This window comes from Bacillus rossius, chromosome 3, assembly GCF_032445375.1.
Source record: "Bacillus rossius redtenbacheri isolate Brsri chromosome 3, Brsri_v3, whole genome shotgun sequence".
Classification (NCBI taxonomy): domain Eukaryota; kingdom Metazoa; phylum Arthropoda; class Insecta; order Phasmatodea; family Bacillidae; genus Bacillus; species Bacillus rossius.
In genome coordinates this window covers 102,996,893-103,023,795 of record NC_086332.1, presented here as the reverse complement: position 1 = coordinate 103,023,795, position 26,903 = coordinate 102,996,893, and the positions used below count along the sequence as shown (strand labels likewise).

The 26,903-nt window shown below is 33.0% G+C and overlaps 1 protein-coding gene across 1 annotated transcript in view; it reads left to right on the top strand.

Annotated features, from left to right (window-relative positions):
- LOC134531086 (E3 ubiquitin-protein ligase RNF13) overlaps positions 1-26,675 on the top strand; it is a 99,027-nt gene extending 72,352 nt beyond the window's left edge. Inside the window, exon 8 of the mRNA XM_063366621.1 lies at positions 12,568-26,675. Coding sequence (XP_063222691.1) covers positions 12,568-12,725 — 158 coding nt within the window. The 3' untranslated portion in view covers positions 12,726-26,675. The remainder of the gene's footprint in view (positions 1-12,567) is intronic.
- The last annotated feature ends 228 nt before the right edge of the window (positions 26,676-26,903 follow it).

Below are 26,903 nucleotides of genomic sequence, written 5' to 3'. Positions count from 1 at the left end.
TTGGCTGCAGAGAAGGGGTCGAAGGGTCTTAAAATGAATGTGGACAGATTCTGGTAGATATATACTATTATTTTGACAAAAGCAGCAAACGGAAAGACAGACTGAAAGAGTTTCAAAAACCTTATGACACTGATGTCAAAAAGGTGCTGAAACATATATGTACGAGCTGGCTTTCACTAGGTGTATGCTTGAAACTGCTAGTGGATTTATGGCAGCCTTTAGTTAAATTCTACAAGGAAGAAATTGCTACTCAGGTAGCATCTAGTTCTTAATGTATCGGCTGGTAGTTGTCAGGCCAGTACCAGCAGCCAGTCAGAAGTCAATTCGGGGAAAAAGACTATGCTTGATAATGTCTCTTCAAAATGACCTTCTTCACAAGAAGACCCTGTTTCTAAGAAGAAAAAAACTACATGTGGATCAAGAACAGAAGAAACTTCTCAGATACTTTCACAGCAGGAAAGAGGTTTTATGTTTCTTATGGATGATGTGAACAAAGCTCTGTGTTATTTCCTGTTACATGTAATACCACTTTTTGATACAGTAAATGTTGCACTGCAGTCAAGAGAGCACCAAATTCACAAATTAAGAAATATGCTTTCTCAACTGTTGAAAGATTTGCTCATCAAGTTTGTTAAACAATTAGTTATAAAGTCAACCCCTGTACGTGATGTGAAGTACAATACATCAGTAAATCAGAAGAATGATGAGGATATTGTTGTAGGTAGCAGTGCATTACAGGTTGTCTCTACATTGAAACCGACAGAAAAAGTGGTATTCTACAGTTCTGTGAGAAAGTTTTTTCATCTGTCATGTGATTATATTTTTTTAAAGTTTCCCTTAGAGAATGAAACTTAATACATGCTGAAGTCGCAGACTTGAAAAATATTGAATCTGCTTCCTTTTCACATGTCAAGTTCTTTGTTGATAAGTTTCCTTGTATGTTGCTTGTGAAAGGAGAAGAAACACGTGAAGAGGCAAATGATTAGCTCCAGGAACAATTCTGTGCTCTGCAAATAGAAAATGATCTTCTGACTAACCAGTCTGATAGGATGGATGTTCAGTGGTCCACAATCGGCAAAATTGAAGGACTTAATGGTTGCCGCAAATTTGATAGACTAGCTTTCACTATGCTGTCAATTCTGGTCATACCTCATAGTAACGCAGAATGCGAAAGAGTTTTCAGTGGGGTAAAGAAAACTAGAACCACCTTCAGGGCATCTATGTCAGATGACATTTTATATAATATTCTTTTGGCAAAGTATCAGGCAGCCCGACAGAAGTGCTATGAACATGATTTTAATTTTGATTTTTTAAAGAAGGCAAAATCCGCAGTTCGTTTGTCTTTGCAGAAGGATCAGCATCGTAATGACAGCTGTTAAATCTTTGTCGCATAAATTATTGGTACTTTTTTAAATTGTACTAATTTCTGTTTTTTGAGGTTGGCAGGTATGGAAAGGAACTAGCCTTGCGGATAGTGCCATATTTTTTTTTTTTTATTTATCTTAGTAAATAAGTTTTTTAAGGGCGTCCATAAGGAAAAACATATATTTTTATTAAGATTTTATGATTATAATTAGTTTTTAGATACATTTGTTCTACAGGCAGTATTAAAATGATTTTTAGTGAATAGTAAAAAAAAAACAGGAGGGACAAGTAGGGAGGTACTTTCACTACTCAAAATTCATAATGTGCATATTAATGTGATGAAAGGTCAATATGAAGAATTTAAAGTCAGGAACATGTTTTATAGCTCTCAACTAGTAAAGATACTTGTGAGAATTTAAATTGTTTATGTTAATAATTATTAAAATAATGTGTAAACTGTGTGGTGTTGCAGCTGGTGAAGTAATTTTAGTTGTTCCCTTTGCTGTATTATTTATACCAATGCTGTATTTTCGTAAAATTTTGCTGTTGATTGCTACTGTTATAGTTTATACAGAATACAAGAGCTACTTAATAATGCTCAGGAAATACACTTTTATCACAGAAGTAATGTAGTATTACAGGAATACTTTCAATTTTACATAATATTAAATTATTAACACAGTATAATTTTATGACATATGTTAGAAAACCTTAATAAACCTGGAAAAAACCTGGAAATGGGTTTTGTCAATAAAATGGCCACCCTGCTAGGGTTGTACAGAAACTAGAGCGACTAAAAAATTGATACAGCCATCAATTACATTAAGGACTAGATGCAATCAACTTAAACTTTGACACATAGATAGTTATAGGGATAATCTTTTACAGAACATTAAACTAGCACAGGAGCCTGGCTACAGCAGACATAAACTTAAGGTTTGGATGGGCGCTCAGCTCTAGAAGCTCAATGGCGCTAAGGGGGACACCGGTTCGCACATCACACGCCTGACAGCCCTTCCGCGCCAGGTTCCTGATGTGTGCAGTCTTCGCATTGATAATGTGCCTCTATGGGAGTTCAAGCAGTGACACTATAGTTTTATGGTGGAATATTAAAGTTAAAAATTCTCTGTGCTTCTTAGTACTGTTGAAACTTTTAAGAGCTAAGAAACTTTAAAATTTTAATCAAAGTGTATGTAGAATATTTCATACCTAAAAAGTCTGTGAAAACACCCTGTGTACCCTTTTTCATAGTTCAATAGGTGCTCATTATAGATGCAACCATGAAATGAAACTTGTATAGACGAGTGAAATTGCTCTTAAATGCTATTCGTAATCAGACACTTTTAATTAATCTTGAGCGTTTTGTGAATGGTGCGTTAACAGCTGGAGCTCTGCACGCAGTTTGGTGACCAGGTCAGGCGACCACCTCAACCTAATTGCTTTGTTTATTACTTTTTTTCTAACTTTGAGAAATTTGTGCTTCTGTAGTTGGTAGTGTTTAATCATAAAGGTATAAAATAGTATATAAGAATAAGATCCATAACAGTACAGGAAGCTGGAAATTAAATACAGATATAATTTTTTTTTCTCCAATCTAGGCAACACACACATTTTCTTATATATTAGCAGGGTGGCCACACACAGGGAAATCCTGGAAAACCGGGAAATCACAGGGAATATCATTTTGCAATGGAAAACTAGGAAAAATACAGGGAATTAGTGATTTGACCCTGGATTTTTTTTTGCTGGTGGTAATTATTTTGTCAACTGTGAATTTGTACATTATAGCAACATTTCCTCTGTAAGATTTAAGGGCAACTGCAAATCTCAGCGTTTTTATAAGTGCTAATTAAATTTTACCATACACGCTATTTAATTTATACTATCTTAAAAAATGCAGAATTTCCCACGTCGCACCGCACATCGGAGTCTTGGAAGTTGGTACTGACATTCCATTAATATAGTATTTGTACCATATGCCTGATAATATTACTATACAACGTGCGTAAGTAAACAGACAGAATCAAATTAACGTGCTGTCTTTCTGGCCAGTGTACCATATTGTGGTCTACTGAATGTCGTATTTTTCGTGTATCTTGCGGAAGTAGCCGAACATTGCCAATCCATTTGTCCATGGGCACGATTGCCAGACATGACCGGTTTGTGCATGGTTTTGTGCTTAGTCAGTGGTTGTTTGTATTGCGTAATATATTATTGAACAGCAAGTTTTCACCTATTCTGAAGTGTATTCTGCGGTGAAGTGAAACTATAACCTGGATTAAGTGGCAGGAACGCGTGCCGTGAATGTATAGGCCTAGTTATGTTGTGGTTGATGCGTTTTTGTGACAATTTGAATGTTTTGTGGAAACTTTGTTAAAGTAAGCTTTTACTTTGTTTTTCAATTTTACAACTGGTCAGTTTATTCAACAATTACAAAGCGTAGTTAAAAATTGTCATATAGTAAGACAAGCTGAAATCTCAATAGCACATCTTTTACCATGTGGCTTGGTGGAGTTTGTTAAAACTAGAGTGCCGCACGAGTGATTTTTTTTCTTACAATAACATGGAAAAAAAGTGCGGCAAACTGTGTGGCCTCTGGTATTCAATTAAGTTTAACTTAGTTAAAAGATTTTTAATTTTCATTAAAGGTTAGGCAAGTTAGACCTACATTGTATTTTAGTACTTAATAGGCTTTTTAAGATTAATAGGAAATTAATTATAATTTTGTTTTTAGAGCCAAGATGTCACTCTCAGAATATACAAAATCTGCATTTTAAAAAAATATGGCTGCAGAATGAAGATTTTTCAGAATGGTTGAGGCCAGTTGTACACAATCAGTATGCAGCAAATTGTAGTTTTTGCCAGAATGTGTTCAGCTTGAGTAACATGGGCAAGCCAGCAATTACTAGCCACATGACGAATAAAAAACAGATTAAATTTGTTAATGCTAGGAAGTGATCTTTCCTCATGGGAGTGTTTCTTAAACCAAAAGACTTACCTGGGACAGATTCTGACATGACTAGTGTTAACTCAGAAAAAGTAGTTGCTGGTACTTCTTCACAAGATTCTCAACCTGATATTCATTCTCAAAAAACTACATCTAAAAACATAAGCCATTTTTTATTGAATGATTCTGTGGTAAATGCAGAAATTATTTGGTGTCTCAATATATCATCTCATAACTCAATGCGAAATGCTGCTAGTAGTGTTAATCTTTTTTCTATCATGTTTCCAGACTTAAATTGCTTGCAAAATGCAGCTATAAAGAACAAAATTGGCATACTCAATAGTGCATGGTCTTGCCCCAAATTTTCATAAAGAGTTGATTCGTAAATTGAAGGAAGGTTAAATACTGTGTTGTTGGTTTTGATGAGAGTTAGTGGTGCACCGATGTGGATACCGATGAATTGTAATCGGCGATTATGGGTACTTTCCGATTAATCGTAATCGGCGATTATCTAAACGATTACTTTGCCGATTATCTACGTCCCGGCGTAATTAAGTAGTTTTTTACAGTGTGATATTTTGTTACACATTTTAGGATGAAATACGGTAATATTTGTATATATTACAAAATTCATCTAACTCCGTCATATCATGATTACAGATATTTCGTTAAGTTTAATAAATCTCATTGCCTCGAACAATAAAAAAATTTTTTTTTTCCTACACGTTTATTTACGTTTTGTCTTTTGTTCTGTTATTTGTTTAGTGGCCTTGTACATTACATTACCTATAGCCAGAGACGTAAAATAGATGGCACGCAATCAAAATACCACAAGCAGTTGCAGTGGATTCTATGAAAATATATCTTTTCGAGTTGTAGTATTGGTTCAAAATCGTGGCCCCGATACCTTCTAGAGTTTATCACTGCGTTTTACAAACTCATTATGGGCGTCTTTGGTAACATTATCCGTTGTTGTGTTATTTGTATGTGACGTGAAAAGTGAAAAAGTATTTATAATTTTATATATTCAGACAACATAAATAAAATCACATGTGCTAGAATTGGTGTTGAGTCATTTTTATATAATTATAGTGAGATGGTGAGTAGGGAGAAAAAAAGTGAAGTGTGAAAACATTTTTCTATAAACTCAAGTGAACAAAATAAAGCATCATGTTTACATTGTTAAACGGTAATTTCTCGATGCAACCTCATGCGATAGTCAATAATAATGCTAGTTTTCCGCAACAAAAACTTAGCCAATTTAAATTACAATAATTATTATTAGACTTTAGTTCAAGTTGTTTACAGTAACAAATATAAATGGAAGTTAATTTAATTTATACTTTGCAATGACTTAATAGTGTATTTTATATATTTTATTTTTATACTGTTATAAAAATTTATTCTCAATTTTACCTAATCTTGTTATTAAATTCGCATGGGAAAAATTTTGGTGTGCATTATTACACTTAAAAAAAAAAAATGTTCATTATAATCGGAAACTGAATCGGTATCTGCCGATTATTGCTCTCATAATTGGTAATCGAATCGGTAATCGGTACAGTCATATCGGTGCACCACTAATGAGAGTCTTAATAAAGTTGCTCAAAAAGGTCAAATGGACATAACAGTTAGGTTTTGGAGTGAAAACAATTTGCATACCCATTATTTTGGATCTGCTTTTTTTAGAACATTCTTCAGAAAGTGATCTTGTTAAGGCTTTTGTGGAAGGACTTTCAGAAGTCAACATGAAAAAAATACTGCAGATATCCATGGATGGACCACATGTTAATTTTAAGTTCCTCCGGCATTTGAAAGAAGAAATACAGTAGAATCTCGTTATAGCGAGCACGGTAATAGCGAGAACACGGCTATAACGAGGTATTTTTGAGGAATTTACGGCGTGATCGCTTGAAGCGCGCTTTTGTTATTTGTCTGCTTATCTCCACCCCTCTCGCTCGCCGCTAGACGTCTTGCCGTTGACGCTGTCACATTATTCAGCCTTGCAATCGCCACCTAAGTGCGTGGCTTTAAAAATAGAATCCCGTCCTTTCTTTCTTTTATCAAACATCCGTGAGTTATCTGTGCCGTGTGTTGACAAAGTTTGAGATTGGAACAGAAACAACGTAAGAAAGTATTTTTTACAAATTAGAAATATGTATGTTTTTGTTTTTATAATTGCGTATTTTCACGTTTTTTTGGTTATCTTAAAAGAGATAATATTAAAAAGCCGCTCTAATGAGATTTAATTGTTTCTTGGTTAACAAAAACTATTAATTATCAAATATTGTTAATTGTTTATATTCTATTTATTATTATTTACGCGACGTCATACTGTACGCGTACGCAATACGACTGGATTCGTTGCTGCAACAAAACATAGCATGTTATGCCTTATGCGGTATCAGAAGTAACGAGTAACATAACGATAGTAACGAGTACTAATTGTTATAGTAACGAATACATACGGGTACACATTTTTTCGTTACTTTTACACCTCTAGTAGGCACTACCGTATTTATTTCCGAATCGCTAGGGCAGTTTTCTTGTAACTTTTGTTTCGGTCAGTTGTTGTGGTATCTGTCCGGGAAAGGGGTGGTGATGGTTTGAGTTTAATCCCAAATTTATTTTCTAAAAAAGTTGACAGGTTTCATTAAATGAAAAAAGTATATAGTTTTCCAGCGACTATTACGTTTGAGGCATACGTGCGTTGCCGCAGCCGCACTACTGCTTTTTTGTAAGGAATTAAATCGTCGCGCTACACTAGCACCACCTGTTATCTACATCCCGAACCAACATGGCCGCTAGCAGACAGCCCGCGTCAATAGATAGCAGGTAGAGGTGGGTTGTTACAGCAATTATCGGTATCTGTTCCAACCTGAAACTGATACAGTAATGTACCTAGTTACAAGTATCTGATACTTTTGTATCAGAGCAGTAGCGGTCCCAGGAAGCGACAAGGTATCAGCATTCTCGTTACAGGGTACACATCCTCCGTGCCGTCATCACCAGCGTAAAAAGGTATCAGTGTTTCTGATACATTATTCATCACGCCCGGTAATTCTCTACCTCTGTTACTCTCATGCCAGCCTGATACAGCCAGTATCAATCAGTTCAACATTCACTGCAGTTTCGTCCTGGCCGTGTATTAATTACCACCATGTACATTGTTGCGGGCTGTCATGCTTTGTAGTTAGTATCTTTATAGTGAAATAAGGAATGGATAAGTGCAAGAAAAAGACTTCATTTGTGTGGAATTTTTTTACGGAAAATAAAGAGTTTGCTAATTGTAATTTGTGTAAACAAAAACTGAGTTATAAATCATCATCGACTAATCTGAAGAAACATTTGAAAAGTAAACGTTGATATAGTATGCTCACTAATGTACGTATCTGTACTTTTTTATTTTTAATTTTTGATAAAATCGTAATCTTTTAATGTATGAAAACACTAGTTACTAATTGTTTTTGAAAAAAAAAAGTCCATATGTTGATTACATCTGTTATTAGGGTCAACTGAGAATTTATTTGCATTTTCATAGCTGTTAGGTGCACAAATATAAATATTATATCTTGTATTAATGTACTTTTTAATATTAAAATTTCATTAGTTTTATTATTGAACGAGACTGTGCACGCTCTGCGCACTGAGCATACTTTGATGTGGGACAATAACCAAACGACTCGTAACAATTTCGCTTTGCGCCTCTCCTTCAACGCCTTCCCCTGCGCTTCCTCCCCTACATTATTTCCCTTCTTTATCCCTTATTCGTCGTTCCTGCTCCCTCCCCTTTCACAAGCTCCGCCCAAGTGACCGTCATCTGCGATCGGGTTCTGCGCACATTGGCCGTGGTGTTGTTCAAGGCGAATTCTGAACTGATACTAAAGTACTTCTCACTTTTCAAGATTACTCTTTTGCCATTCCTGATACAGGCGCATATCAGTAACAAAGTATTAGGTTGATACTTTTCGACCCACCTCTAATAGCAGGACAATGCTGTGTCGGCCGCGGGCCAAGATTCTATACTTACGTGGTGTGGCAGGGTATTCTGGTTATTTTGACGCAATCAGTGATCGCATCCGTACTTATGGGGTATCGTTTTAAAGAGAATTCACACATCTGCTCACAGAAATTAAGATTTCGTTAATATAACCTGTTATTTTCCAATTATACAGGTTTAAACACAATTTTTATGCTATTTTCGGTTTATTTTTATTTTTTGGGGGCCAAAATTTGTCCAATTCGGTTATAGCGAGGACACAGTTATAGCGAGGATCAAACCCGGAACCGTGACACCTCGCTATAACGGGACTCTAGTGTAGTTACAAGTGAAAATGATCCCTCATTCCTTGACATAAGTAGTTGTGGCTTACACACATTGCATTGTTCCTTCAAAGCTGCCATAAAAGCCACAGACTGGAAAATTGTATAGTTCCTTCATGCTCTGTATAATTTATTTAAGCATGTACCAGAAAGAAGAGCAAATTATGTTCAGTTTTTAGGATCTTCAGATTTTCCAAAAAAGTTTTGTGCAATACGATGGCTGGAAAATTCTGGTGTTGCAGAACGTGTTGTTTTAATGGTTAATTTGAACATGTTTGTGGAAAAGGCTACTGCAATGAAATGTGTTCCATCTTGCCAGAGTTTTTGTGTTGTTTCAAAATCTATTGGGGACAAATTTCTGATTCCGAAGTTAGTTTTCTTTCAAGCTATAGCTTTGGAAATTGAGCCATTTTTGCATAAATTCCAGTCGGATGCTCCACTTGCTCCCCTCCTTTACGAGTCTTTAAATAACTTGTTGGAAAGGTTCATGTTGAGGTTTGTGGTAAAGCATGTTTTGGAGAAATCTAAATTCATCAAAGATGTTCCAATCAATGATAAAGAAAGTTTAGTTAAGCCAAAGTATGTAGATGTTGGGTATGCTACAAGAAGTGCTTTACAGAAGGTAAAATGTTCAACAGAGAAATAAATACTGCTTTTCAAGGACGACTGCATGAAATGTTTTCCACAACATTAAAACTACTTGTTGAAACTAAATGGTTGTCAGGAACAGTTGCTGACAATGTTGACAGGAAATTCAAAGTGTTTGTAAGTCATCAGAATTTTGTGAGAAAATGAAAAAATTTTTCATCTGGAAGCACTTCTCTTGCTGAGTTGTGGCTAAGCAATATTCCAGAGAATGGAGACTATCAGGCATTAGTCAACTTTTTGAAGGTGGTTTTCTGTTTGTCTCATGGGAACTCTAGTGTCGAGAGATGGTTCTCTATTAACAGAGAATGCTTAGAGGAAAACCTACATGAATCTTCGATAATGGCACAGAGACACGTTTATGATGCAGTTTCAGCGCTAGGAGGCGTTCAAAATATGACCTTTCCAAAATATTTGCAAAGTCATATCTCTGTGCTGATCTGTGATACTCGGACGCCCTCAAGGATGCAAAAGAAAAAAAAAAGAAGCTTTACATCATGCAGAAGTAGAGAAGAGGTCAGTTTCCCTTGTCAGAGAGTTAGAAGAGAAACTGAGAAAATTGATGGAAGATGCCATGAAACAGTCTGCTCTTATTGAAGAGGAAATTAAAGCAATTTCAAAATCCCAAAGTGCCTTTTATTAATTATAATTTATTCAGTGTTCCATCCCATTCAACATTTCTTACTTAATTTCAATGTTTGTTTGAAAAGAATTATGTTTTAGGCCTTATGTTTTTAGTTTTGCTTTTACAAATTGTTGGTCAGGATGTCGTTTAAAGTAGAACGCTTATTCTAGTTTGTATTTTTATGCACTTTTCCGTGAAAGTTTTGTGGACATATGTTTATCAACAAACATTAATTAACTTATTTAAGATCGGCTGCTATAAACAAGTACAGTATACTATTTTACTAGTTACTAGAGTATTGTGGTTGCAGATCTGATCATAGGTATGAAAATTTTTCTTAAAAATGTTTAGCTTGTATGATTTAGGATATTTAATCAGTCATAATAAGTTGTAATTATGTTAATAGTTACACCATTGTGTAATTTGTAATTTTTTTAATGCAATTTAACTTATAGCACAATTATCTCCTTCAGGGAAAAAACTTAGAATTTTCTGGAAAACAGGGAAAATGCTGGGAATTTCATTTTCAAAAATATGTGGCCACCCTAATTAATTTAAGTTTTCAAATGATAACAGGATGTTCAGAGCTTCCAATTGGCTGAAAGTGTATCACAGTTTTAGTAATAACATAGTATTAAGCAACAATGAACTCTACTTGATATTAATACCGGGCTTGCGTAAATGCTTATCGCGATACATATATACATAATTGTATCTCATCATATTAAAATACATGGAATTTCAAATGTTATGAATATTATTGTTTTGTGTTAGTGAAATGCTAATGTTGATTGTGTTCAGGCCTTTAGGAATAAAATCACACCATAAAATAGCAAATAAAGACTTCCTTACATTAAAAAAAAAAAAAGCATAATGGAAGAATATGTGGATTAAGCCAGGAATACTGATACAAATACTTATAAATATAAGTACTATAGATGAAGCCAAGCATAAGGATTTTTCATTGCAGTTTGCCCGTTAGGAATGCTGCCTGTAATTGCCTCTTCAAGCTGATGGCACCATTGTGGGTTGAGCTGGCAAAGTAATCATTAGTTAGTAATTCGTTTTTTTTTTCTTTTAGTCCTTTTAAATCATGTACAGCCCTGGAGAAAACAGACCACAGAACAAGCTGCCTGCTTTCTCTTTGGGATTTCATGTTAAGTGGATTGAGATTTGTGCTTTACATTTTGTGATTTACGGTGTACTTTTAACGGGAACACGTGAATCTGAAATTTTGCTTGTGTAATGCTATTTTGGCTATGTTGGTTGTGATACTGACTTTAACTTAACAGAACTTAACTAGGAATGGGTTGTTGAAACTTGAAGAGCTAAGGAACTTTAAAACTTTAATCAAAAAATAATATAACCAAAAATGTAGAAAAATGCTTAAAATACTAAAGTATCTTTTATGATATAATACTTCTGATTCTCATGATAATAGATTATGTTTCATATCAATATATTTTGTGGCTGAAGATCTCGTTAACTGAAATTTGAAAGAATTTTTGACCTAAAAACATTATATAGAAGAAAGACATATGCATATGGTTCTTAAACTGTAAAATATTACTGGGCTTTTCTGCTGAACTAAAGATCAATATTCTGGGTTTTAGTTCATGAGGATGAGTAATGACATATTTTGGTTTTAGAACCATTTGCTGGTTTTGAAAAATTCAGAAGTTTTATGATCCTAAATAATAAGCTCTTAAAGTAGCATATGATAATTTTAAATGACACTTTTTATTAACAATATGCTATTGGATAGTGCTTGAAAGCATTCACTCCCTCTTCATGGTCCCACTTCCATGCAATAAGGAGACAAATTTTCTGAAAGTTTACTGGTGTCCATTGTGGGTATGAGAGCAGCACAGATTGAAACAACAGATTAATAAAAGTAGCTACCTGACTGTAGTAAACAGTTTTACTTCTTTTATAATGCAAAAACATTGGGACTCAGAACCTAATTTTTTTTTATAAGAAATTGTAAGAATTTTGAATTTAGTCTTGGTCAGCAAATAAAAAATGTATATGTTAGAATGGATTTTTTGAAAACGCAATTAAGGTTTCATATATTAGGCAAGGATAAACTGAACCATCTTTGAATTAAATTTGGCTTAGTGTGTATGGTTGCGTAGTGCTAAATCTTAAGCCCTGCAGTGTTGCAAGTTATATTTGAGTAACGGTATGGCCGGTAGTCAGGTGATACCTGTGTTACATTCTACGTAGTGAGTATTTGCATGTGGCAATGCCCAAGTGAGACAAGTGGATCAAGTCCAGTAGTAAGAAACCATGAGAAATAAATATAAATTATACTGAAACAAAAAAATTAAATATTGAATGATTACGTGTTAAAGCAAGGCTCACTAGCCTTCCACTACACCAACTTGGGTTCTGCACACTGCAAGTGTGCTACGAGTTCACTCTCTTGGAAATAACGTTAATGTGGATCCAAGCCACAGTATAGAGTTTTGTAAATATGACAGAGTATTCTCCTAGGCTATGCTTAATTTCTACTGCATCTTTATTGCAGGGTCTCATTTCATGCTGTTAGCACTGCTCTTGCCCTAGTATGCTTCTCACACATACTCAGTTGACATGTACTGCTTCTCTATTAAGTTGATGGCCTGTCAGCCTGTACACAAGACAGTTTTTTCTTCGCCAGAGACGTTTGGTGCGGAAGATGAGGCGGTGAGAGTGGGCGTCGCTCCAAGTGAACATTCCATCAACTCTTCGAGCTCCCACATCGCGCTGATGGGCAGCCAGGAGGAGGCAGGCTCATCTGCGGCTCCCGAGGATCGTGCTCTGGACCTGGTTGTGTGAGCCATCTGCCCCTGCTGCTTGCCGGGCAGTTATGATTACCGTCTTGTCTTGTTAACACTTGTGAATAGTTATGAGTTTTATCTTTCATGATTGATTATAAATTTACCATATAGATTCATTTTAATCATGCAAATAACTTTTAGGTGAAAGAAATTGCATTTGCTTGTTTTGGAATCAACCACATTGTACATATGTTTTTTAAATATTCTGTTGTAAATTATCATATATACTGTACTGTATTTACTGATTAATGCCTTGGCTACATTTTCATCTACAATTGGCAGCCTCGAAAAATACTTGTGGTTGTACAAAATTTTAACAATCAAATTTCTGTAGAGTGAAAACATTATGCTTTAAAACTTTAATCTTTGATGAAGGCAGTAGCCTAAAGATGAATATGTAATAATTGCATCATTCAGAAATGCAATATGTAGTATCAATGACAGATTTTATTGTAATGTGTTTTGTTGTTGGCAAGGTATCCAAAGATAGAGAAGTATGAGAAAAGTTTAAGAGAAAAGAGGTACAAAATGGAATAAGGTATGTGAATGCAGTTAATTTGGCTAACCCTCCCCCACATTTCTTTGCGTTATTTATGTCACTATAAATCATACAGACATTTACATAATTTCAAAGAGGTTTTTTTTTATGTGCTGCAATATTACCTTGCTGCTAACCTGAACTATGCACTCAAGAGAATTGATATAACATTAGGCATAACGGGAGTACATATCATGCTATTGCCATCTTGATATACATGTATTCTATAGAAAACAACAGAACACGACTTTGATGCTAAGAGTTAAATTTATGCTTGTGAGTAGTCTCCAGGCAAACTAACAATATTTGACAGTACACCGTTATGGGGAAGGGGCAGGAGAAAACCAATACCCTAGCATTTCATCAGCCATCAGATTGGGAAGATCAGAATTATTTATCTTGTGTGTTCTATATTCCATCTCAAAATGTTTTCAGGTTATTAATACTTAAATGTGGTAAATTTCTTTCATTTTGTATAATTTGTTTGTTTTGCAAACTTTAAACGATTCCTTAAAAAGTATGGTTAAAAAGTATGCAGTTTAGCAATGCACAAAAATTTAAAATTTATGTAAAAAGTATTTTATTTAGGATATTATCTCTCTGTCCTGTTTATTATTGTATGTTAAAGCCAGTTTTATGTTTTATTTTATTTTAAAAAGCGAGTGGTTGTTATAGTCTACCCCTAAAAACAAGTTAAAATTCTGCATGTTTCCAAAGAACATCAGTTTACATGATATCAAAGGCAAACTATCAGAACAGTATGAAACAAAGATTTGCTGTTGTATGTGGCTGTCGACTCTTGCCCAGAGAGCAGTGGTTGTTACAATTTTTTAAGCAGATCATATTTTTTTATGTATAGCTCTATTGTTTTTAAAGTGTATTATACTTAGAATTAAATATAATGAAGTTCTGTATACAAATTTTTGGAGTGGTTTAATGCTTTAATATTTTTGGGCATGCAAAATGATGTGTTTTTCAGCTAGTAGTAGTGTCTTCTACAGTCAATATTTAGTTTTAGATGTGATCTTACTGTTAGTTTCTTATAGTATTTAGAGATCCTTTTATTTTGTTGTAATTTTTTTTTCTAGATTGTTTTATTTTCTTCTGCTCTGTAGTTGCAGTTGTTAAATTTTGTCCTCTACCAACCGCTCAAAATTACTACAAAATATGGTGCAATCTTGATTTATTGAAAAAAAGAACTCTATTTCATACCATTCATCTTTATCTAATAATTTTAAAGAATCAACTAATTACACAGTATTCAAGAATCTCAACCAAGCAATTTTTGTTAACGGATAGTGTCTCCTTAAATATTTTGTGGAATAATAAATATTTGTAAATCAAATATATGGTATTATTTGAAATTTAAATCTTCAGAAATAGCATTTATCCATTGATATATATTTTTTCAAAACTTTCTTAACTAAACTTACACCAGCATTTTGTTAAAAATCTAGAATCCTGTAGGAATTATTTTTGGCAATGATGCACACTATACACACTGTAAAATTAGAAAGTAGCTGCTTTTACAAAAAAAAATACTAATTTCTGAATAATGGTGTTTTTTATTATAATTAATGTTTCTTGATTATCATGCAAAAAATTTTTTTTTCAATATCAACTGAATTCTGAAAAAAACTTGGTAGTGGAGAGGATGATGAAAGCCAGAGAGTATGGGTATAAATTATTAAAAAGAAATTTATGTGTGATGAAAATTATAAAAAGTTCTGTAAAATTATAAATATTTTTTTTCTTCATTATTGTTATTTGAGTGTCTGCAATGGTCATGACAGTTAATAGGTACTTAATGGATATTACATAAAATAATACATAATTAACACAGAGAAAGTCACAAAAAAGACAACACAAACACAAAATATGATAAAAACAAACACATGACAAAGACCAATAATTTCAGTAAATAAAGGAAGCAGAAAGATTAACATTATCAATTGTAAATTAATTCTAGGAAGTAATAAAGTAACCGCAATAAAGTATTTATATTAAATAGTAATTTAACTGCATAAAAATAAGGAGCTCAAATGTTTTTTGTTGTGATTATTTACTTTGGAAATGGATCAAAACCTTTAAAACAGGAGATAATAAGTAGGAAATAATTGTAATAAATTTTCATTGATATTCATTAGATTTTAATTTGTTAAACCACATAATTGTGTGAGAATTCATATATTTTAATGATTTTATAGTATTTTAATATTTGCTGAACTAACAGTACCAACATTTCACTTTCGTTATGCTTGCCTAGACTGTGCAAACACTAGGCCTGTGGGAATATTCAAATTTTCGAATATCAAAAAAATAGTTTATTATTTATTTGATTTAGAATACTAGCACTTTGAAAAAATTAATATTCAGTTGTTTACGAATATGGCTGTGCGGGATCTCGAAAGTCTGGAAAAATTTCAGGATCACAGATTTTCTCTTTGGGTGGGGACAAAATTTCCACAGGATATTCGTAATGTTTTTGGTTTATTTATGTGTAGTTTTTTTGCTGCATCTGGCCATGTATAATTTGAGGAGACTAATATATAATATAGTAAACAGTAATTCAAAACCATTACTAACACCCATGTTATCAGCTAAAGTATTTTACAGAGAAAAGAGTCCGGCAGGTTGTTAAAAAATAGATTAGAACTGACAGCATACTGCCAAGGATAAATACGTGTCCATAAAAATCAAAACACTGCAAGATGTTAAAGTTGACAGTTTTCAGATCAGAGGGTGGAATCACTGCATGCCAGCTCTGTGATTAGTTTCTTTTATAGATCTCATGGAAAACGGTCACATACTCACAGAAAAGACTCCTAAAGCCTAACAACCTACGATGACAACGACAACGTTTCTGTCTGGTGGATAATACAGAGTTAAAGGGATACAGGCCCACACTCACACTCAGCACAGTGACAGCTTAGGCAATTATCTTGTCACTTTTGGCCCAAAAGAAAGGTCACACCAAGAGGGGGGGAAAAAACTTTGCCTCTTTTACCAAGCAAATATACACTGGACAGAAAAAGAGAGTAACATTCGTAGCAACTACTGTGTTCTTACACTTTAGTAAAAACAAGCCCAATAATGTAATCCATAAATGTTAATATAAATAATCATTTACTTTCCCATAGTGAATAATTCCAACAAACAATTTTTTTAGAAGTACATCATATTCAACTGTAGATTAAAACTGCTCACTGTACATTCTTTTTAAACCCACCCTCTTGAAGTTTCTTCACACATACTGCAATTGCCTTACATATTCGCTTTGCACTGTTTATTAAAAAGTTTTTTTTTTTCGGGTCCTATTTCGATTACCATGAAAAATAATTATTTTATTATATTTTCTTTTTAAAATTTGAATATTTCAACATATTTACTTATTGTAATTTTAGCTAACTTAACCTAACAAACTTTTCACTTTAGTACTATTTAATTTTCCTGAAGCCATTTCACTAAACATTTTATTTTTCTTTCAATATGTATTTGTTATATGTGAAAAAAATTTAAGTGGGATTCTAATTCTTACTATTTAAATTTTATATTCTTATTCGAGAATAATTTTATATTTGTGTTTTAGTCGATTCAAAATTAAAAAAAAACTGATATTCGCACAGGTGTAGCAAAAACATAACCTTTTCCACAAAGTAAAATCATTATTGCACAAAAACACACAAATACTTTCATTTTTCAGAATCACTATCATTACTTTGTGTAGCACGCACATAACAAGGATGTCTTAGATTTAAAAAAAATACTGTGAACTTCAACTTCAGTGAAACATTATTAATATGCACTATAACACAAATTCACACAAAATTATTGTTAAGTGCACCTTATCATATGTATTTACAAACAAAAAAAGTTTTTGGCCACACCTTCAAAGTAATTCAACCAGAAATGTGAATTCCTACAACCTAAAACATCTTTGGTTAGTGGTACTTAAAATGTCTAATTGTTAATCAAGCCTTCAATTAATTGAAAAAAAAATTTTTTTTCTCTATTTTACGAAAGAAAAAACACAATAATAGTTTAAAATACATAAAAATTAATATAAACAACTATTTTATGTAATTCGGGATTATTTTAAATTATTATTAACCAGTTGCCCTTGCTGGTTAATTATTTTCTCCCATCCTCCAATATGCTGATACCAAAGAAAATCTCAGTAAACGCATTCATGGTGCAAATAGTATGTTTATGTAAACTAACCTACCTATTAACTTTCATTTACTGGTAAAAAAAAATAACTTTTTGGGTGTTTTTGAACTCCCGTTTCCGAAAACAACATAAAATTAATTCTAAATACCATTATGGTTTGTTTTCATACTCACCCAAAATTTCTAATAAGCTGCTTCTATCAAATTTTATCACGCACATATTAAAAAAAAATTAACATTTAGACTTAAAACTTTCTTATGAGTTTGAGTTTTTTTCCAATATTAGTTACTATCTGTATTAAGCATTTTTATAATGAAAATGTAATGTAAAGAGCTTATTGACATTGAGGTTGCTAGAGACGATGAAAGATAGTAAGCAGCTAATGGAGTATAGAAGTAATGAAGAAGTGGGGGAATCTCGTGCTCTAAAAAAACCACCTGCATGCAGCATCGACTGCCATGTTTTTCTCTTATGATGCATTTTTTAAAGTTTACATTTACATTTAATACAAAAAGTCCCATCTTTTGGGAATTGCTCTCCAAATATGTAATACAATTCCATTCTTGGGTTTTTTTATATGTTTTCTGTAATGATGTGATTGGAAACTGTAAATATATGTTTCAATTCTTTGTTTGAACCATAAATACGTATTCAGGCTTTTTTTTAAATTGTTTTTATCCCCCTCGACTTTCTGACGTGCTCATCACATGACCACCCGGTGATGATGGGTCTGCGAAGGTTTTATTGCCTCTTGTCATTTTTTAGTAGCAATAAGATGGAAATTAATTAACTAACAAGATCTTAATAATATTTTATGATTTTGGTTCCCTGTGTTAAATTTTCTGGTTGGATCAAAGAATAATATAACTTAATAAGCGAAAATGTTTTGATGAAATGGTGGTTAGTGTATTAAAGGAAAGATGTTATAAAACAGGACTGTTATAACTGATAAAGTTAAAAATTTTTAGTTAAATCTTTAGGTGGATAGAGTCTTGAGTATTCTAGTCCTGTAAGTTTTTAAGTGACATAAGTAAAATGTTATGACTGCTTAGCTACTTCCAGAGCTAGGTTTAAAAAAACTTAAAAATATTTTGCAAAATTTTTTACTCTTTTCCTCTTTTTCAATTTTTAATACACTGAAGGGGTATTATTAAAATAACTAAATAAATAATACGAAAAGAAAAAAAAGGGAAGTTTCAAAGTTCTTTCATTAATAATAGTTATAGTTTTAGTATAGTATAGGGATTATCCATTGACATTGTCTTTATTTTATTATCAGTCATGCTAATATAAAACAATATTTAAGCTAATTGTAACTCTAATCCTCTGGAATTTTGACTATTAAAATTTAAGTTTATTGGACATTAAAAGTAAATACCTTTGTTTTTATATTTATTTATTTTTTCTCACATTTATGCTACTGCAATGGCATATTAAAATCAAATACTATAGCTTAAGTTAAAATAGTTAATGGGTAATGTGGTAACCTATAAATATTATATATTTTGCATACACAAAATTTTAAAACTAAATAAAAAATATTTTTCATTGCTGATAACATTGCCACACATTTTCTTCCTCCCTAACTTCAGATGCTAAAGTGCTCTCTCAAGAGTTGCCAGTTCTATACACAAGCTCCACACTTGCATACTGTAGCTGGCCAGCTAGCTTTCAGTGTTTCTAGGCAACATTTAGTACTTTTTGAAGCTGTGTAGATGTTATTGAAGGGACTTGCTTAGCAGGTTTGAGACGTATTTCTTTAAGTAATGTTGTGAGGTGATAGGAAGCAGTTTTGTCACATTTGGTACTTTATAATTGTAAACTATCTTGTCCATAATCATGGAAATGCACAACATTGCACGAGTACTGTTAAAAATGATAAATAACAGTTTAACTAATCTAAAAGTCATAACACCAGAATGCTGTTAGAGCAGTGTGGTCAGATTTCAAAAGAGTGGGCTGATGTCAGTTTGCATACTTGGTTCACGAGACAGTGCTTATGTGTGTGCGATCTTCATTGTTTGCAAACCTGCAAATAGGTAATATACAACTGTACACACATAACTAACTCTAAAATAGTAATAGCTCGTGCCATTGAACTGCACCAAAATGTCCAAAATACATCTTGGAGATATTTGTAATAAAGCAGTTGCAACTTGATATTTTATGAAATTTGATAACTATTTAGCATATTCTTAACAAATGGTGCATTTCAGTAAAAAAAAAATATACGTCTATCAAATAAATTAAATTTCTTACAAAAAGAAAAACAAAAATAGCATACACATGGTGTGACTTAATTGGTGATTGTCTTAAATAGGTTTTTTTAGTTAAATAAATAATGTGAGAATAGAGTGTATTCACTAACAAATAAAATATATTTTACATCGGTTAGTATTTTATGACAAGATTATATGGTGGATTGCAATAAAACAAAAATAACACTGCAAAGCTTGTCAGTGCACCATCTAACACTGAAATGCAAGTTATTACTCTATTTAGCACCGAAATGTACCTAAAAATATGAAAACAATCAGCAGTTTGACAAAACTTTGAAACAATAAGCAATTTGATAAAACTTAACTCAAATGACAAAGATTTTATATTTTATCATGGTAAATTCATTGGATGTAGTTTATTTAGCATGAATTTTGTACCAGTAACAGTTTGGGAAAAAATAATGTTAAGTTGTTTGATCTTGCATCTCTTTTATTAATAACATGTTTTTACATAAATGATGCTGGAACATTTTTTAAACACCCAAAAATTTATCGATTGTATATTTTTCTGAGTAGTTCTGTTGTAGACATGCTTATTGTTATTGCTAATGATTTTGCTGTATAAGTGCTTCATATATTGTCAGTCAGAATCAAGACTATTTGGGTGAAATAAGTACTAAGTAATATTTTAGTTTCATATTTGTTGAATAATATGTTATTTTATGAATAAAGACAATGTTAAAAATTAAAAAAAATGCCACATAAATCTCCAGTTTCAAAAATGAAATAGATCATAAAATATAACCATAAAAAATTTTTCGTACTGATTAGTATATTATAACTATGCACTCCATTTTGAACAAAAAATAGTGAAACTTGAGCAGTTCATTTTATATTTACTGTAGTGTTTTATTTAACATTTAGATCAAGTGGTGCTTGTAAATAACTTTAATGCAAAATTGACACAGATTTTATCTGGTATAAAGAAATTTGTCTGTGTGATATTTTTCAGGGTTTTAAATGAAACTAAAAAAGCAAAAATTTCTCTATTCCATGTAATTTTATTTGGAAATAGGTAGAGAGGGTGAAAAATAGCATTTATTCTGGTCATTTATAGCATCTAAATATTTACTTGTAGCATTTTATAGCATTTATTACCAATATTATAGAATTTTATAAGCGCTAACTATTCTATGAAAAAAAGAAAACTGGACCTACAACTAAAACATTTATCATTTAACTTAATAAAAAATCAACCTAATTGGCACACAAACACAACATAGAAGTGTTTTTATCCATTTGTTATAAAAAGGAACATAATTGGGACACAGCAACATAACCCATTATAAGTTTTTCCTTCAGTCAATTATGATAATAAACTGTATGTACATTGCAGCACAATCCAAAAAAAAAATTTTCTTTGCACTAAATTAAAGAGTGGCCAATGGAATTGAAAGAAAGCATACAACAGGTCTCTACAGTCTGTTCACTCATCCTGTTTCTCCTATCCGTTACAATCAAGTTATATTTGCTGAAGAACCTTTCAGCTTCGACGCTGCTTCTGGTGCCCATAAGCTGCGAAGTGCTGCTTCCGAGAATTCAGGATACTTGATCTTCACAGCAAGTAGTAACTGAACTACGTTGACTTCACATCCTTCTCTCAGATTAGATGACAGCTGCTTGTGAAAGTAGCAGTAGCCCTCAGAAAAAGTGTCTGGATTCATGCCAGACATAAATGTGAGTGTTTTTTTATGTTGTTCAGCATTTTGCATGTCAACTTGTAGTCTTTGACCGGCTGTAGCAGGATTGAAAAGAGCACCTACCCCTTGATAAAACCGATTGGCTTCTGTGCCACCCATGTGTTTTGCCAATGTCTGAAGGCATCTTTGCATGCATGACTTGATCTGTACCTTAACTTCTTCCTTCTTAGTCAAGGGTATGCTGAACCTTCCAAGTTAGTGATAAGAGCTTTCATTGTACCACATGTTTCACTCACACATTTTAATTTATTGTACTTTGAGCTTCTGGCTCAAGTACTGATCCTCAAACATTTCAACAATATAGGCACTGCTACTGTTGCCAAACTCACATTCTGAAAAGAAGCTCACAAGTTGCTGTATATACTGAGCCAAGTATTCTACCGAAGTAAACCATGAATTGCACCTTGTTGGGACAGGTGTTGGAAACAAGATTGCAGGTAATTCAGGATGGTGATGATCTAAATATGCAATATATGCATGCTTTATTTTTCTTGAATGAAGAAAAGCCATTTTCATTTTTACAACCAGTGTATTAAGTTCCTGAAACTCTTTGAGGTAACAGTCACAGTGCCCAGCACTGAAAGTGAATAAGATTTTCACCAAGAATCGTCCTTAAAGCACCAAAACAAGTTTCCATGTATCTGGCTGAATCAGATACAAGACCCACTACATTGTCATAAGAAATGTTGTACTTATTTAGTGTCTCCAGTATAGCCTGACTGCATGTTGTGCCGTTTGCTTTATTTAAAAATGAACAACTGGCCAAATACACTTCTTGCACTGCTGTTGCAGACACTGTGCGAAAAAACACTGCAAATACACATCTACCTAAACTGTCTGTAGTTTCATCCGCCACAACAGCAACTTGTTTGTTTTGCAATGCTTGCTTTATTTCTTCTTGTATTGCTTCACCAACCACAGGGACATAATTTTTTCTCAGTGTAGATGCTTGGGGTATGTCCCCAGAACCAGGAATGTACTTGTTGATGTATTCCCTTACAGCTGGATCATTGATTTTTCTAAGAGGGATATTAGCCTTGAGAAACATTTTCACAGTCTCTCCAATAAATTCCTCTTTCTCATTTTTTGCTTTTTTTTTTGTTATGCAGTGTGGTTGGTAATGTTGCCTGTTGTTTCCTGTCATCTTGCTCAGAAAATTGCTTGAGTCTGTCAACGTGACCCGATGTTTTAATATGTTTTTCTGACGTATCCTTTTTCTCCCAGTTGATGTGAAGGTTGCACAGCTTGCACAGCTTGCACATCAAAATATTTGTATCGCTAACAAAAATGATGGCCCTTATATTCCGATGCGCGCGAATGTACGGAAACGGACTTGGCCCGCCCCATATCATAAACACGTAAAAACAATTACTATATGGTGAAATGTGAGCACTTTATCAAAAATCAGCACAAACTACACTTTGTTGACAAACAGCGTAAAAACCAAAGGTAAAAACAAAGCAAAGTTTATTGCACCGTATGTGTACTGTAGCAAATGGCGCTACGTAAATACATAGAGAATCGTCAATTGATATATCTAACCACGTAGTACCGTTGCCTACGAGATTCAACGACACTACTTGTATGCAGTAACTTCAATAATTTCATAGAGAGAATATACCGCGGCCATATTTTATTTCTCTCGTATTGTTTGTAAAGTTGTTGACAATGCCGAAAAAAGTGTTAGCAGCAATTCTTGGCAAAATGGTGGCGTGGTTTGTTTCTAGAGTAAATATTAGGGTTTGATTACATGTACGTGAAAATTTAACATTTAAAATGTCAAATTTTCAATGAAAAATTATTGTAAAATGTATTTTTAATTTTAGTTTTGCCCTGCAAAGTGTTTATGAGACGTTTTTAGTGTCAATTCGCAGGAATATGGGATTTTCGCATTTAATCGCAAGTAATTAACAAGTCGCATTAATTCGCGGCTATATCATTTTTACGATTTTTCACCCTCTCTAGGAATGGGTTAGGAGGGTGTATCCCTGTATCTATTCCTCTAACTTTGACGTGTACCTATCTATGTAGTTTTGTATTAAGCTATTGAAATCTTTTTCACACAGCTATAAGAGTTTAATAATTTATAACATTTCATAGTAAATATATACATAATTTTTGTGAATTTACTTTTGGTGCACTTGTTAACATGACCAAACAGGTTATGACTAGGGATGGTGATTTTTAGTTTTTGCTAAATAGATGCTAAAATATGCTAAATTATATTTTTTCCGCTATAAAAAGCTAAATCTAGACTATTCCGAGATAAATGTGAAATCAAGGTAAAAAACGTAGATTCGTCTTCACTCTACACAATTAATTTACCGATTGTATTTTGTTTCAGTTCAGTATCAAAAGAAACCATCATTTTATGGCGTATTCAGCACAAGTATCTTATTATCATGTCATTCACAACTACTATTGTTCGTAAATATTGAATGTAGAATGGCCATCCGTGTCTCGCGATTGTAAACAAAGCAAAGAACAACTAGCTGGAAGATTGTCCGTCATCTTGCAGAGTACAAGTTTTTAGGCCACCATATTGCGACATCTCTGCTTCGTTGTGCTAACAATTGTAAGTCCCATTTTCTGGCTGTGTTTCACGTGAAAGCCGCGTTCTTGTGTAGTATGTGGAATGTTGCGTGTTTACAAATACGTGCATACTCGTGAATGTGTTGTATACTGTTATTTCTCGTGGTAAAAATGGGACGAAACGTCATTTCCATTCGCAATCGCATGAATCGCATAAATCGCATAAATCACATAAATGAATAGGAAAGTGATACAAATATTTTAATGCACAATTTAATTATATGTAATCGCCACCTGAAATAGAAAAAAAAAAAAATTTACTTGAAAAGCACATTAAATCTGAGGGACATGAGACTGAAAAAAAAAAAAAGATTCACCGAGAAGTCGGTTGAAGAAAAAAAGTTGGTATAACGGCAAGCAACGGTTTCTTTTTTAAAAATATACCTTTCTTCAGTAATGTAAAATGAGAGAATTGGCTTATTTGTGTTTTTTAAATGCTACAAAATGCTAAATTTCAAATTCAAAATGCTAAATGTCATTATTTTAAATGCTATAAATCACCATCTCTAGTTATGACATAGTTATATACACATAAAATCGTTAACAATTTTACTTACCTGTTTTTGTTTTAAGTTCTAGTCTTACCAATAGAACTTTTTATCCATTTTGGGTTTTTTTCTTCTGTGGTTTCGAATGAGTGTTTAATGTTTGCATCTTTTTGAAAAAACTATAATAATTTTTCAGAAGCTTAGGCATAAAAAAAAATTTCTTTGCTTATATATTATATATTCCTCTCTGTTATACAATTATATTAGTTCTGTGTAAACAGTAAATATATTTGGAATAAGCACGACTCTTATCAATGTTTGTAAATTTTTAGTGTTAGTTTGATATTAATGTTGCTCATACTTGATGTAAATAGTGACGACAGACACATTTTACTTTATAATTTTGACCACAAAAAGTATTAAGCTTTCAATTACACAGTTATATTACTCTTTTTTGGTGAATTGGCAATTTAACTTCCTTTGTCGAGCAAAACTATTAAAACAGATTTTTTCATTTATCTATCATTTTTATTCATCAACACTAAAAAAGGCTAAACATGTAATTGGTACAAAAGTATCAGGCAATTAGCAGAATATATTTTCCCTCTATAAAGTAGCTGTGAAATTTTTTTGTACACTATATTTTACTCTCTGAGCTTATAAGAAAAAATTAGGGTTTATAAATTTTGAAGAAATGATTGTGTCTCTTAAATAGCTAAACAAAAAAAAAAATCACAAAGAATTATGGATCACCATAGAATAAATCTACTTACTAAAATATTTTCAAATTATTTTTGTTTACAAATATTTTAATTTAGTGTATAACAATAGAGTGATAGTGTTTCCAAGGCCCAAGTGATAAATTATTATTTATGCTTTAATATAATCTATAACATATATTTATAGTGAATTCAATAATTAGTTTAAAGGGGCCTGTAAGTGAAGACTTTAGAGAGAAGTGATTTTGTTTCAAGGGAAAACTAGCCTCAGCTCAGGCTATGTATTTGGTTTTGTAAGATTTGGTGCATTTTGTTTTTTTTTTGAAATGTTGAAATTTGTACTGGTTTATTGTGCTCTTTTAAACATGATCTTTTTTTGTGCATTTTCATTGTATTAGAAACACGACCCCATGTGTTTGACTAGCTAGGTAATTAGAGTTTTGTAAGGTCATGGCACGCGGACCACTCAGTCACACCATTAGTGGCAAACCATCATTATGATGACACTATATTGGAGCAGTCGTTTCACTGAAAATTGGAATGGTAGGTCTCTACTAAGGGTGGTAGCCATAAGTAACCAAAACTTTGATGTGTATAGAAAAAGGAATTTGAGCACTCTTAGTTATAGCAGCAATAACAATTAAAATACCATCAAGTTATCATGGTGGTGAGGGCTGTGTTCACAGAAAAATGGCTGCTTTTGACACTAGACTATTTTTATTTAAATTTGAAAAACAGTGTTAGCATCAGTTCCTGCTTGAATTCACACTGGCAATGCAGATATTAAGATGTGGCCGAGTGGTGGTGTCTAGGCGTGATAGTTCGGGGCTTGATCGATTAGCCGTGTGCCATGGCCGCAAGCAGGAATTGTGTGTGGTGTGTGCATGGGTTTGTGTGTTTTCTCAAACATATCTCATTTGTTAACATTCGAGGTAAATATGGCAGGAGTCTTTGATTTTCTGGTGCAAGACTTCATTGCAAGCAAATCAGTATTAAATTGCTTGCAGGATATGTGTCCAGTGCTTCCAGTGTTATTTTTAGTTTAGTTCTTGTGTTAAGTTAACCATAGTTTTATATTTCTATAGCACTATGCAGTGTGCCATGATGTACTCACCTCCGGTGGCTGGATGCCTAAACAAATATTGCTTGTGATTATGAACTTTTTATTGCTGATGCCTATCACATGTATCAGTAACAGATATTTCTGAGTGTTATTTTAGTTTCGTTTATAGAGTTTATATTATATTCTCCCATGGACTTGCATCGCAAGATATGGTAGTTAGGTTTTGCAAGAAACGGAAATATTGGATGAACTACAACGGATCTGTGGCAACGCAGAGTGATTTTTGTCACAGTTTGGAGTAAAATGAAGACTGTTGAAAGACATGTATAATGATGTATTATAATTACATACGTCAGTGTAATAGACATTTCAAAATAAAATGTTCATATTTGTTCTTTATTTTTTAGTTTCTTGTTACCCTACTATGTGCCATAAAGGATTTATAAAAAGAATGTTAGCAGGAACAAGGGTAACTTTCTTTAGGAAATTCATTTTCATTTTTGCAGATATTGCCTACTTTTTGTGCACGTACATGCATGAATGTGTGCGCGTGCATGCATGTACATGAGTGGATGTGCATGTGTGTGTGTGCACATGTGCATGTGCACATGTGTTTGTAGGCATTAC